The sequence below is a fragment of the Balaenoptera musculus genome, chromosome 20 (genome assembly GCF_009873245.2).
Source record: "Balaenoptera musculus isolate JJ_BM4_2016_0621 chromosome 20, mBalMus1.pri.v3, whole genome shotgun sequence".
In the NCBI taxonomy this organism is placed as follows: Eukaryota; Metazoa; Chordata; class Mammalia; order Artiodactyla; family Balaenopteridae; genus Balaenoptera; species Balaenoptera musculus.
In genome coordinates this window covers 11,461,717-11,476,284 of record NC_045804.1, presented here as the reverse complement: position 1 = coordinate 11,476,284, position 14,568 = coordinate 11,461,717, and the positions used below count along the sequence as shown (strand labels likewise).

General features: G+C 47.8%; 1 protein-coding gene across 2 annotated transcripts in view; it reads right to left on the bottom strand.

Moving 5' to 3' along the window:
• RPTOR (regulatory associated protein of MTOR complex 1) overlaps nt 1–14,568 on the bottom strand; it is a 353,305-nt gene that overhangs the window by 117,443 nt on the left and 221,294 nt on the right. For both annotated transcript variants that reach the window (XM_036836768.1, XM_036836767.1), the window contains exon 7: nt 11,729–11,788. In XM_036836768.1, coding sequence (XP_036692663.1) covers nt 11,729–11,788 — 60 coding nt within the window. The remainder of the gene's footprint in view (nt 1–11,728; nt 11,789–14,568) is intronic.

Genomic DNA, 14,568 nt, shown 5'->3' with positions numbered 1-14,568 from the left:
TCCTCTCGTCTTGGTTTCCAGGGTCTGAGATGGAGATGGTGCCAATAGTCACTTCCTGGACTGGTGTGTGGACCAAAGAGCCAATGCACCTCTGACAGCTTGGGCGCACCAAGGCCTGTGCCAACATGGGTGACAGTGGGGCTCTGAGTCCTGTATTGAGGGACAGGTCTAGGGACCACTGCTTCGTGTAACTGCCCCCCACCCCAACCCAATGAAGCAGCGCCCACTGCCGGGCTGTAAGGGAGAGGATCGTGTTGCAGAGCTGGACTTGAACAAGCTCTCAGAGACAAGTTAACAAGAAGTAGACTAAGAAAGGAGGGAAGCAGTGCCAGCATCAATAGGGACAGAAATGGGATGAGGCACTGACTCAGCCTTATCTTCTCCGTCACAGGCCTGCTGCAATAAGCGTCCCCGGAGGCACCAGCAAGACTCAGGAGACAATGTCACCACAAGGAAGGCCAATCTGAGAGTGACTGGTAGGCACGCGCTGAGGCCCCAGTGGCCTTCCCCTCCCACCGCCTGACGCCTGCCTTCGATTAAGAAAAGCCGCCTGCACTGCCATCTGCATCCCCAGATCTCACGGATTCAGCATCCATTAGAGACCCACAGACACATTTTCTTCAGGACACCGGGAGGGCGCCGAGGGCACCAGGCGCCAGGAGATGAAATGAGTGCCGCAGATGTTTAAACGCCCCGAGCGGCCCTGTGCAGCCTTTGCTTGGATGACGAAAGGCCAGGATTTGGTCCCATTGAGAAGGAAATGGACTCTCTCTGCACTGTGAGCAGGTGCCCCACGGAGGCCTCGGGAACCTCTCATGCTCCCCGGGCAGCTCATCCATGGCTTCCTCCCAGACAAGCCTCCTTCACACTGGCTGATCAGCACAGGCCAGAGAGACCGTAAGGGGTGTGGGGACCCGCCCTCCTTCCCCTTCCGACCTGAGCAGGATCAGAGCGCAGAAAAGCCCAGTCCCGCCCAGCCACTCTCCCCGGTGGTGGCGCTCCAAGACCAGGCTGATTGATGCCTGACGTGGGGCTGGGGACGATCTGTGACTCTGTTCCCCCTCAGTGTTCCCACATTTCCGCCAATTACTCACATTCTCTCCATTGCACCATCTCTTGGGGTTTTGTTTTCCCCACTTCATTTCCAAATTAGCTTCCAGTGAATCATTACTCATCTTCTCAGTGACTGGCAGGCGTTAATGAATTACTGATTTTCACCTTCAAGCAGCCGATACAATATATTTATGTTGGAAACAAAGGTACTTTTTGAATCAAGACTGGTATCTTTTGACAGTTTTCCTTTGAAACATAATACATGTGTACAATTACAGCTTGACAGCAGAGTAAATTCTAATCACAGCTACCGAGCAGCAGGCACAGGCTGCCGCCAGCCCTGGACCTCTCTGCCCACGCCGGCCCCATGGGACGCCGTTTCCCTTCCTGCCACGATGCTGGGACAGGCCACTCGGCAAAGCCTGGGCAGTCAGACACTGGGTTGGCTACTTGCCTGCCGGAGCCTCAGCTTCCCCGTCTTTGGAATGTGGACAATAATAGCATCTCCCTTCGAAAGGCTCTAGGGAGGACTAGAGAGTTAATATATGTAATGCACTTAACACAGTACCTGGCACATAGCAAGTGCCCAATAAATGTCACCTATTATTCTTCCTAATTCTCAACTAAAGAATCATGGGTTACCCTGTATTCTCAAGCCACAATTCATGTATGTTTTTACCTCTTCCTCACTGTATCCACAGGACTCAGATGAGACCAGGATTCTTTTTTTTTTAAATTTATTTATTTTATTTATTTTTATTTTTGGCTGTGTTGGGTCTTTGTTGCTGCGCATAGGCTTTCTCTAGTTGCGGCGAGTGGGGGCTACTCTTTGTTGCGGTGCGTGGGCTTCTCATTGCGGTGGCTTCTCTTGTTGTGGAGCATGGGCTCTAGGCGCGTGGGCTTCAGTAGTTATGGCACGTGGGCTCAGTAGTTGTGGCTCGCGGGCTCTAGAGTGCAGGCTCAGTAGCTGTGGCACACGGGCTTAGTTGCTCCGTGGCATGTGGGATCTTCCCGGACCAGGGCTTGAAACTGTGTCCCCTGCATTGGCAGGCAGATTCTTTTTTTTTTTTTTTTAACATCTTTATTGGAGTATAATTGCTTTACAATGGTGTGCCAGTTTCTGCTTTATAAAAAAGTAAATCAGCTACACATACACATATGTTCCCATATCTCTTCCCTCTTGCATGTCCCTCCCTCCCACCCTCCTTATCCCACACCTCTAGGTGGTCACAAAGCACGGAGCTGATCTCCCTGTGCTATGCGGTTGCTTCCCACCCGCTATCTATTTTACGTTTGGTAGTGTATATATGTCCATGCCACTCTCTCTCTTTGTCACATCTTAACCTTCCCCCTCCCCATATCCTCAAGTCCATTCTCTAGTAGGTCTGTGTCTTTATTCCTGTCTTGCCACTAGGTTCTTCATGACCTTTTTTTTTTTTTCCCTTAGATTCCATATATATGTGTTAGCATACTGTATTTGTTTTTCTCTTTCTGACTTACTTCACTCTGTATGACAGACTCTAACTCCATCCACCTCACTACAAATGACTCCATTTCGTTTCTTTTTATGGCTGAGTAATATTCCATTGTATATATGTGCCACATCTTCTTTATCCATTCATCCGATCATGGACACTTAGGTTGCTTCCAGGTCCTGGTTATTGTAAATAGAGCTGCAATGAACATTTTGGTACATGACTCTTTTTGAATTATGGTTTTCTCAGGGTATATGCCCAGTAGTGGGATTGCTGGGTCATATGGTAGTTCTATTTTTAGTTTTTTAAGGACCCTCCATACTGTTCTCCATAGTGGCTGTATCAATTTACATTCCCACCAACAGTGCAAGAGTGTTCCCTTTTCTCCACACCCTCTCCAGCATTTATTGTTTGTAGATTTTTTGATGATGGCCATTCTGACCGGTGTGAGATGATATCTCATTGTAGTTTTGATTTGCATTTCTCTAATGATTAATGATGTTGAGCATTCTTTCATGTGTTTGTTGGCAATCTGTATATCTTCTTTGGAGAACTGTCTACTTAGGTCTTCTGGCAGGCAGATTCTTAACCACTGGGCCATCAGGGAAGCCCGAGACCAGGATTCTTTTTTTTTTTTTAATTAATCAATTTATTTATTTATTTATTTATTTATGGCTGTGTTGGGTCTTCATTTCTGTGCGAGGGCTTTCTCTAGTTGCAGCAAGCGGGGGCCACTCTTCATCGTGGTGCGCAGGCCTCTCATTATCGCGGCCTCTCTTGTTGCGGAGCACAGGCTCCAGACGCGCAGGCTCAGTAATTGTGGCTCACGGGCCTAGTTGCTCCACGGCATGTGGGATCTTCCCAGACCAGGGCTCGAACCCGTGTCCCCTGCATTGGCAGGCAGATTCTCAACCACTGCGCCACCAGGGAAGCCCCGAGACCAGGATTCTTAAGATGGAGACTGCAGCTAAGTTAAAACGTTCAAGGTTTCAACCGAAAATCAAGCTCCAAATCCAGGCTCAGCTTCAGCCACTGCTCCTGGACTAAACAGGGGCTAAACTGCTATTCAAGGTTCTGAGGAAGCAGGACACAGCAACTCATTTTATTCAAGACAATGGATTGTTAGCTATTTAAAATATGCTGTTTACACAATAGATGTTAATTATGAATAATTTTTTGGTGCGCTCTGCGCCTCCAGTGATCAGAATACTAACAGCCTCATGGAATAGCTCCCACATCTTTCTGATTCCCGGGAGCTTTGAGTACCCTAATATTTCTAGCACGGTTTAAGCGTTTCATTACTTTGTTTCAGGGCTGAAAAATGTCCCTTAATTTCCAAGTATGGATCTTACTGCCAGTCTCTCAAAGGATTCGGAATATTGTCGGAATATAAACATGTACTGCAGTGGCAACATGCCTATTTATCAGGCTGCTGGGTTCACTTAGATAATTAGAAATCGGGACATTTCTCAGAGAAGGTTCACTATAATTTACTTCTAGACACAGCAGCTTAATTAGAAAACAAATTCCTTGCCTAGCTTTAAAGATTGCTAAATAATTACAACACACACACCGCCCATGTATTCTCTTTGGTCTTGTGCTGAGACTCTAAACAACACATTTTGCACATCTGACAAAGGTGGCTGAGACTGGGAAGGGGTTAATCCTTGATATCCTGGGGAACCTTATGCTGAGCTGCTGCACAGAGGCAGCTGTTTGAAACAAACCACATTTATCAAAGAATTACCATGCAGCGATTCTGAAGTGTGAAACTTTTCAATTTCTCCAGTGATGGCAAAGAGGAGGGCGACGACAGGATCGGGCTGCATTTCTGACTGTCTACTGGCAGTGAGGGAAGGTGCTGGAAGATGGCTGGAAAGGCAGGTCACGCAGGTGAAGCCTGGCGCCACCCTCAAGTCCCCACACCTGACGCTCCAGACCCCGAGGCTCTCGGGGGCTCCTTGGATGGGGTCGCCTGCCATGCAGCGTGCAGGGCAGGATTCCCTCACCAGCTCACGCTGACATTAAGAGCCGGCGCCGGTCCTAACAAGCTGTGGCCCTGGAAACCTGGGCGCGCACAGAGCCACACGCAGGGGAAGGAGTGACAGCTCGGGCCATGTGCCTGCCATCCCGGTCCACACACGCCAGGCCTCGGCATGGCCACTTGCCAGGCTGTGCCAGGAGCATCCTTCACACATGCAGAGCAGGCGCCCGGGAAGGGAAGGGGTGGGCAGAGGACCAGATGGACATTATTCTTATTTTCTGCAGGTCATTAAACTTGAAGGAAACAAAAGCCAACAACACAGGCCAGTGTCTTTCCTGTTTTGTTTCATCTCTGTATTGTGACTTGTCACTCCAGTCAGGTGGTATGGTGACCAGGGTCACCTTCACACTTAGGGGTGACGGAGAGGTTCTCAAGTTTAAGATTTTCCGTGTGGTGAGCTGAAACCAGAGTCATACTGGATGCAAAATGCCTTAAAACGCTCGTGAAACCTGCAACATGTCAGTGGCAGCCCCACCATCGCTCTGTTGATATGTCTCCAGGAGCTCCCTGACATGGGTTTATCCACACCGTCCACACAGCCCACACAGCCCATGCCATCCAAACACGGACACTTTCCATGCAAGAATACTTTCTTAGGTGCTTCCTTGCTGATAGGGTTTCTTCCTCTCCCCCACCAATGACAGTGCTTAGGATTTTGTTAGGAATAAAGAACTGCTAAAGAATAAATGAAACGGGACCAAGGGATTGAGCAAAAAAGCCAATTTCTGTTTGGTCCTATAATTGTAACTAAGCACAAGTTATCCTGCCAATTAACCTGGACCCACAAACGAGCTGCACTGGAAGCCCACGTGAGGTTCTCACTTTGCCCCCTAAAGGCTCAGCTTGCTCAGTCACGCCGCCAAGAGGGTGGGGTGAACCTCCCTGGGAGAAGCATCCACGACGCTCCGCTAGACACTCCCTGCACCTCTTCTGGTGAGTCATAGCCACGTCCCAAAGGCAGGCGGGCTTGTGCAGAGGAGGGGCATCCAGTGGACAAAGGGCACTTGATATGGTGAGAATGGCCATCCAAGGAGAGCACTGCCAACAAGACGGAGGAAAAGGGTAAATCAGCCTGGACAGCCTGGCCCAGAGCAGCAGTTCAGGCACTCAGCATGGCAAGGATTCACAAGTAAGGAATCACCTCACACGACAGCTCCCGAGTGGACCTGCTTCACCAACGTGCAGGTAAACATCACGATGAGTTATGACCCTGACGGAACCCCAAGCAGCCCCAGCGCAGCAAGTGGAGACCAAACACAGCCCCAGAGAGGCGGATGCCAAGAGCTTGCTGCATCCAAGAGCTGCATATGTTGACCAGAAATCTCCAGAAAATGATGATAAAATAGGTGAAAAATAATGAGACATTGCCCCCAGGAATGTTCTCTGAATACAGAAACCTCAGCAGCCTGGAAGACTCTATTGAACACAGATGTGCTGCATTTCTCTCTAGCCTTGTAACTGCAAAATCACATCTGCTTCTTGAAATTTTTTCTTCTTACAGACTGTAAGCACAGTTGGGGAAAAAAATCTAAAAATTAAAAAAACAGAATAGCGTTTTAAATGGAAAAATCTCTCAAGTAAGCTACAGAAATTAAGAACTTGTATCTACTCAGAAATAGATCTCACGGTTTTAGTGGCTGGGTATCTTAAGGAGCTGCACATCTGGATTTCTACTAGGGCGATATAACTAAAGTTTGGAGTTTGTCCTGGCATAAAAAATAAACATAATTCAACCCCACACATTCACTCTAACCTTGGCCAGGCTACGAGGGGAGCAAGCCACGTGGCACCTCCAACTGAAAACGATGATGTGTGTGAGTCTCAACTGAACTATACTTTTGCTAAGTTGTATTCAGAGAACGATGACTCAGACCCAAATTAATGTACCTTGAAAAGTTATTCACAATAAAAACTCGAGGTTTCTAAAATATCTTCTTCTTACTCTCTTTTTGTCACCACCATCACAAACCCACCCAAATGAAGCTCCATCTGGGGGGAAAAGTGTGGTTCATTCTGGATGCTTGTAGCCTGTCCCAATTAATCTGGACAAAGTGCTTCTCTAAAATGCAAACCCCTCTGGAATGGGAATGATCTCTTTTTAAATTGCACAGCTAGCTGGACTTTGGGTACACAATTTTGCAAAAGTTGTGTGGCAGCATTCACCCGATGGTGGACAGGGCCGGAGTATGAAAGACATTTTCCCCCTTCAGTCTTCATCAGAAATCCAAATGGCTTCAGAAATGCACAGTAGTATTAACCATTATCCCCACTGCAGCTCGGTGGGAAAGTGGTAAAAGAACAGAAGTATTTGTGGGTTGATGCCCACAGAGCCGACAGTACCACATGCTCCTCACTCCGACCTGTATGATGGGGACAGATGTGGGGGTGACAGTGGCGTGACCAGCGAGTGTGACTCCTGAGGGTGAGGCCAGGACTCCAGCCACGTCTGTCCATCTGCAGTCTTTCCACCACATCCCCTTCCTCGCCCCCATTCCCACTCAGGATGCTATTAATGATGTTTTTCTTTTTAAATTAAAACACACAGACACCCAGTCTTTTAGCATTTCACCAACGTTGTAGTATCACCTGGCACAGGAGATGGGGAGACGGAGAAAAGAGGACCCTGTGAACCAACCTTCATAGGCCAAAGTGTAGACTCACCAGCTGAGAAAGTCACTTTGCCCTGGGGAAGGGGAGGGGTCAACACTGGGTGCTTCCAGGAACACTGGTGGCTGCAAACTCTGAAGTCCTGATTTAGGAAAACTGTGCTTGATGAAAAATACTAAAATCTTATTATATAAGGGTGTTTGCTTCTATATTTCCATCCTCATTAGCCAGTTTAAGTAGTAAGAGTAAAGGCTTCTCCCCAAGAAACAATGGAGCACATTTCATGGTAGAAAGACCACTCCCCTCTCAAATTCTGTTCTCCATTTCCTCTGGTCCCCGCTTCCCTGGTTCAGGTGTTTCTGCTATGACTTCCTTTAGTCATTCTGACCTGTATCTCTTACAGGGTATCTTATTTCCCCCACATTCTATATTAATCCTATTTTTGAAGTTGTCGTATAGTACATTGGTTTGGGGTATGCGGCCCTATGATTTTAGCATGTGTAGCTTTGTGGAACCAGCACCACACTCAGGATAGTGAACATTCCATCACCTTCATAGCCTCTCCCTATAGTCCTGTTCTCTGACCCTGCAGTTCTATCTCTTCCCGAATGCCACATGAATGGAACCAGACCTGTGTCACCTTTCACTCCACGAAGGACCTCTGGGACCCCTCGTGGCTGTGGACCCGAGGGCCTCCCTTCTTCCTGGAGGTGGTGCTCCTCTGTACGGATGCACCACAGTCTGTTTATCCATTCACCCCCCAGGACATTCTGGTTGTTTCTAGGTTTGGATGGTGATGAACAAAGCTACTATAAACATGCTTGTACAGGACCTTGTATGAACCTAAGTCTTCATTCCTCTAGGGTAAACCCCCGGGACTGGGACTGCAGGGACATATGGTAAGGTATGTTTAAAGTGATAAGAAGCCACGCACTTCTCCAGAGTGGCTGCACCGCTCTGCCTTTGCACAGCAACGTGTGGGAGTCCTGCCATCCCAGTTCTCACTGCACTCGGTACCGCCAGCCTTTTTTTGTTTCAGTCATTCTAATAGGTGTGCAGTGGTGTCTTGCTGTGGTTTTAATTTGCATTTCCCTTACAGTTAATGATTTTGAACATCTTCTCATGTGCTTATTGGCCAACCTTAAATCCTCTTTGGTAAAGTGTCTCTTGTTCATTTTAAAATTTGGTTTTTTTTTTTTTCCCTTATTTTTGAGTTTTGAGATATCTTCATATATTCTGGATACCAGTCCTTTGTCAGCTATGTGATTTGCAGATATTTTCCCCAAGTTTGTAGCTTATCTTTTCTCTCTCTTAGCAGTGTCTTCCAGAGAGTAAACAGTTTAAATTTTGATGAAGTCCAATTTGTCAGTTCTTTTCTTTTGTGGATCAGGCTTAGGGTGTCAAGTCGCTGTGCACACTCTAAGTCTGAGAAAGTGACAGGACAGGAGCTGGCTGTCTAGACACCAAAGTCTGGAAAAGGGAGGGCCTGTGTATGGGAAAGACCACAGAGAGACATCCAGAGACCTAGCCGCCAGGCGGGCCTGACACCGCCAGGTGGGAAATGTCACCGAGGAAGCTGAACCAAACCAAAGCCAGGTTCCTCTTCAGTAATATCAGGGGGTTTAACTAAATAACCTAAAAAAGTATATTTTTAAGTTATGTGATTTTTAATAGCTCTTTTTAGTCTGGAGAACTTGGAACATGTGACACTGTTTGTCTGGGCCCACCTGCACCAAACGAGCACAGCACAGTCAGGGACGGTCACAACCATGCTGAGTGACCAGGAGGGGACACCACCCAGCACGTGAGACAGGGTCTGGGCTGGGTTCATGCTTCAAGCCGCCCCACCCAGTGGGAGAAGGAGACAACCCAGCCCTGCTCACAAAATATTTACACAGAGCAAGAACTGTCTGAACTGGTCGCCAGAAGTCACCTCGCTAGGAAAGAATGTAACTTTATTGAAGTTTTAATGGATACGGTTTATCTGAAAATTACATGTCTACGGAGATCTGTGGTACAGGTAACAGAGGCTCTGTCACTCAGAAATGGAGGGAAGTAAAGACCCACAGACACAGCACAGCAGTGCTGGTGAACAAACTCTGACGGGATGGCTTCTAAATTCTGAAATCTCATCAGGGAATCGAACCAAACAGGCCAGATAACCAGGCAGATCTAGCATTTTCTTATTTTCTAACTTCTCTCCGTGTGATGTCTCTCGATGGTTGCCTTATTTGTCCAGCACTTGTAAATGGTTTTCTTGGTTTCAGCCCATCTTGGAGGTGAAGCTGGCTTAGAACAGGGAGGAGCAGCTCCCCTGAGTGGCAGGGCGCTGAGCCTTCTGTCTCTAGAAGAGAGCTGTGCGAGTGTGACCAGGACAAGGCCATCGTGGAGCTCAGTTAAAAAAAGCACTCAGCGCCTGGCCACCTGGCCCTCTGCTTCCCGACTGCAGTGGCCCCTGGTGCACCAGGCTGCCCCGCACAGACAGGACTGGGGACACGAGGCGGCCAGCAACACGTTCTCCCCACCACCTGACACCAGATTGCACCAGCACTCCGACTTGGAGAAAATCAGCAGCTGCACATGCCCAGAGCAGCACAGTTTCGAAAAGGAGCAAGAGTCACCGGTGTGCCTTACACTACATACGGGGGTTGGATGGGGGCACATGGAGAGCCAGACCTGCGCCCTCCCTGACCCTTGCGAATGTGACACACTGAAGTCTATGGTCCCTGCTCTGACCGAGCTAGCACAGCCAGCTCCCCGAACACAGCTCCGCTGCTGGTCCCAATCCCGACCTCAAGCTCCCGCTGCTCCCCACCCAGCCTGCAGTGCCAATCTATCAGCGCATCCTCCGGCCCTGCCTCAGCCAGCACTGCCTTTCCAGCAATGGCTTCGAAGTCTCCTCAACTGTGGGTCACTGGTAACCAAGACCCAGATGTGGGCTGGTCAATGGTAACCAAGAATCAGCTGTGGGCCAGGCAGTGGTTTAAACCAAGAATCAGCTGTGGGCTGGGCAGTGGTAACCAAGACCCACTCTGAGCAGAGGGGACCACCAGGTCTTCCCATCTGTCCTGCTGGCAATGATCAACGTTACACTAATTCTTTCTTGTCACAATATCCCATTTTGCTTGTGGACAAAAGCATCTTGAAGTAAACAGATGCAGTGACCAGTCACATGATTTCCTTAAACATTTATCCAAAATTTAATGGAAGAAATTATACTCGATGAACTGTTTGCAGGTATCCTAATTATATTTCTTTGATTCTTTCTTTTAAATTTATTTGTACCTATGTTTTACATGTCTATATTCTTATAAAAAAAATTAAACAAGATGGAAAAAAATCAGTCCCTAACATTGCTCCTCCCTGCTTCTTGCTCCAAATTCCACTTTCTTACTCAGAGTGAAGTGTAACTATTTCATTTCATGCCTTGTTGATATGTATACACACACACACACACACACACACACACACACACACACAGAGTTATGCACGGTTTCAAACATGTGCTCAGCAGCCCACCATGGGTGTTGGTCTTTAACAACATGTCCGACAGGCCGCTCCCCGGTGGTGCACAGGCCACTCCCTGTCAGTTCAAGGGTAGCCACCACATTTTCTGTATTTGCCTGTGAGAATGCACGTGATTGAGTCCACTGTGCCCTTACAGTGGGTGTTCAGGCATAATATTTTTGTGTATTTCCCCTGACACACAGGCAAGTTGTTTTCCAGGAGAGAAAACTAGAATATTTGCTTTTCCTACCTAATGTAATTAAAATCAGGCTTTAGCTGTTTTAGCACAAGATTTTGTATATCAAGACTTTGGAAACAATTTGCATGTTAATTCTAGGAGAAATGGGGTTCGGAGCAGAAGCGTTAGGAACTACCTAGGTGAATCAGGATGAATGAAATGAACACGCAAACAAATAAACAAAAAATGCAGGTCAAGTTTAGAGCTGTGAGATGGTGTACTGACCCAAAGAGCCTCACGACAGGAGCAGACAAGCCAGCCCTGTGACCTGGGAGGACAAGGAGAGGCCAAGCAACCGCAGCACATCATGAAGGACCCCTCCTGCAGGGACCGCTGCATCTGCCCTGAGATAGAATGTAAAATTGCGGGTGGGGGGATGGAAGGTTGCAGAACGTGAAAGGGAACGTTGAAGAACATCGGGAAGATGCTGTGATCTGACGTTTGCAGCTGGGGAGCAGAGTGATGATCTCTATGTGCAGAGTGATGGATCTGTATGGCAGTGACCTGTATGTGAAGTGATTGGTTTGTATGTGTAACGATATGTTTTTACTTTGGCTCAGTGTTGGAAGTATTTTTAAACGTTCAAAAGGATTCAGCTTTTATTCTTTTCATTTTAATATGGCCCCAAATTTAGCTGTGTTCTATGTAACAATCACAAACATGGCCTTAATCAGAAAACAAAAGAACACACCCACATGAAAGGGAAACAACCTGTGCCGACAGGAAGGACTTCTGAGAACCAAGAGTGAAAAAAGGAGACTCCCCTCACACCAGAAGCCACAATAGTTTAAAAATCTGACTTACTTTTCTATCAAATCCAGTGTGACTCCAGGCACCAGACTAACGCATTTCTGCATGCAAAACCTGCAGAGAAAGAAAAGAAAGTGAATCACAGCAATTGGATATTTAACAAGAGAGTGCAACAGTCCCACAGAAAAAGCAAAGAGAGGAAAGTGAGGATGGGGATTGCCACGGTGAAAAAGTAAACCCTGTTTTTCTTAATTCTGTCAGCTTTTAGGTTTATGAAGAAAATCTCCCTGCAGCCTCTCAAAGGGGCAGGAACACCGAGCTACAGCCGTAGCTCTTCAGTGGAAGGAGAGAAACGAGTCTGCAGCATGGCGGGGCAGAGCCCCCACTGTGGCAGGGGCTGGGGGCACGTGCGCACAAGATTCCGCAGGACAGGAAGGTTCCACCCAGATGATGAACAGGCTCCACTTTTCTATTTTTCCTTCTTAAGCAAGTAAGCTGGGGAGAGTGATGGAAGAATCAGTGAACCACCCCCAGGCACACAAAAGAAATTCGTGAGAGCAGACAAAGAAAAGTGAATTCAATTATATCATTTTAATTATCATAAAATCATAGGAGTCAGAGCTGCGAGACTTAATCTTCACTGCAGAGCCATCCTGGAGGGCTAGGGTGGGACTGTCCAGGCTTCATCTAATTTGTGTGCACCAACAGGAGGTCTCGGACCATCTCTTTCTTCCTGTCAGGGCTATCGCCACGCAGCAGGACAGAATCAATGGTAGCACGGAATGAAGAGGCAACTTAGTATCAGTCACAGGAGAAATGTAAAACATTTAATTCATTGGCTTTAAAAATTAAGAACAAATAATGCCCTCTATAAAAACAGCAGCAGGCACACAGCAAATACACCCACAAAATGCATTTTAGTATCACTAGTGGATGTGAGAAGTGGAGGAAGGTCGGAGAAGACCAGTGGGCTCAAGGGAGGGGATGAGTACAAGGACCAGGCCACATTCAGGACACGTGGAGTGAGACGTGTATGGTGGGTGGGTGGAGATGGGGGAGAAAGACAAGGAGACAGAGAGAGACCCAGAGGCTGGAAGACGACAGACAAGGCCGTGAAGACAGCGTCTGGAGGGCCACTGGCTCCCAACATGCAGCCCTCCAACGGGGGGAGGGTGGGGGGAGGGGAAGAGGGGACCCTGTGCACCCAGCCCCGCCAGGCTCGTGGCCTCGGGGAGCAACGCCTCGCTCAGCCAGCAGAGGAAGTTATCTTCCTGGCTGTGGCTGCGCTGGCCGGTGCTCTCTATTCACGGAGCAGAAGAAACATAAATGTGGGCTGTGTTTGCCCGACACAGACAGAGCCCCTCTCCCACCGGCACAAACGGCCGGGCTGACCAGCTGCTCCACCGGGCCAGTCAGTCCCTCCAGGCAAATCCTTCTGTTTACTCCGCTGTCGGAGAACTCTGCCTGTCCGCTCCCGCGCATCACCGCAACCGCCGAACCAGCCCACATGCAGCTCTGACAGCGGCTCCATGTGAATCAGGATCTCTCCGTGGATAGAAATGGTCTACAGGAAACACATTTTCCAGTCCAATTCTGAGGCCTATGCAAACAGGGCTGCTCTGTCATCTTTCTCTCTGTAACGCACTTACTGATTGGACCTCTGCCTTCCCATAATGATAGCCTGTGCCAGACTAATCCTTTTGTCGATAACAACAATAAGCTCTGGACAAAATATAAAAAACAACCACTTGAAAGAGCAAACAAATACAGGCAGAAAGGGAAGCCATGACCCTTAAAAGAAGAATAACTGGGCAAGGTCCGCCTTAACCAGCTTTTCCCAGGAGTGCTCCCCAATTCACACAGCGCCGGGGGCACTGCTCAATGCAAAGGAGATCAGAACCCCAGGCTGCCAGGAGCTTCAGGGGAAGTCTTAGGAAGGAGGAGCCAAACTCTGCGAGCAAGCTCTCCTAGGATCCTGGGCTGACCCCGGCACTGCACAGGCGTGGGACCAGACCCCGAGGAGCCCCGGGGACACCAGAGCTGAAGTGCTGAACAGCGCTGAGCAGAGGTTTCCACCACTTGCTCACTAGCAGACATGCATGCAGATGGGGACAGCCAGTGCCACGTTAGGGGGCTATCAACACCTGGGGCTTTCCTCTGACACCCTGTGGGGTGGTGCCTCAGTTACAACCACGGTCCAGGATTCAGAGCCTCACCCCAGAACTAGGAGCAAAATCAAAGGAGACCAGTCCTACAGCTAAGAGACCTCAATCAATTAAACCATCTACAAGAACAGAGCTAAATACTCCTCAGAGGAAGATAACAGAATCCAGACTTTCTCAGTGTCTCATCCACAATGGAGAGTATTCTACCTAAAATCAAGAGAAAAATTGTTAATAAAACCAGATTCATTGCTGACCACATTTTGGAATTAGACTTTAAAATTATAAAAATAATGATTAACTGGGAAATAAGTATTATGATAAATCTGCTGAAAATATAAAGTTCCATTAAGTAGGAAATTAAAAATAGGGCCATGATGCAACTTTAAAATATCTATGATATGGTTATATGCATTAAGAGCAGCATGGTCAATAAAGATGTTTAAAAAAAAAAAAAAAACAAGAGCAGCAATGGATAAACCCGTGGACTGACAATCCACAAATTGTACATCAGCCAATATTTATTCCTTCGCACCAGGCAAAATCAGAGGCAATAAAAATGGCTTGACAATTCCACAAAATTGGATATTAGTAATTATGACAATAAACACAACAGCTGGCAGTCGGTTAGTGCTTACTCTTGGTGCTAGAGCTCTCATCAACAGGCTCTGGCCACTTTTGAATCCTCTTTGTCCGACTCGCCCTTTCCGAACTTCGAGTGAACGGTTACAC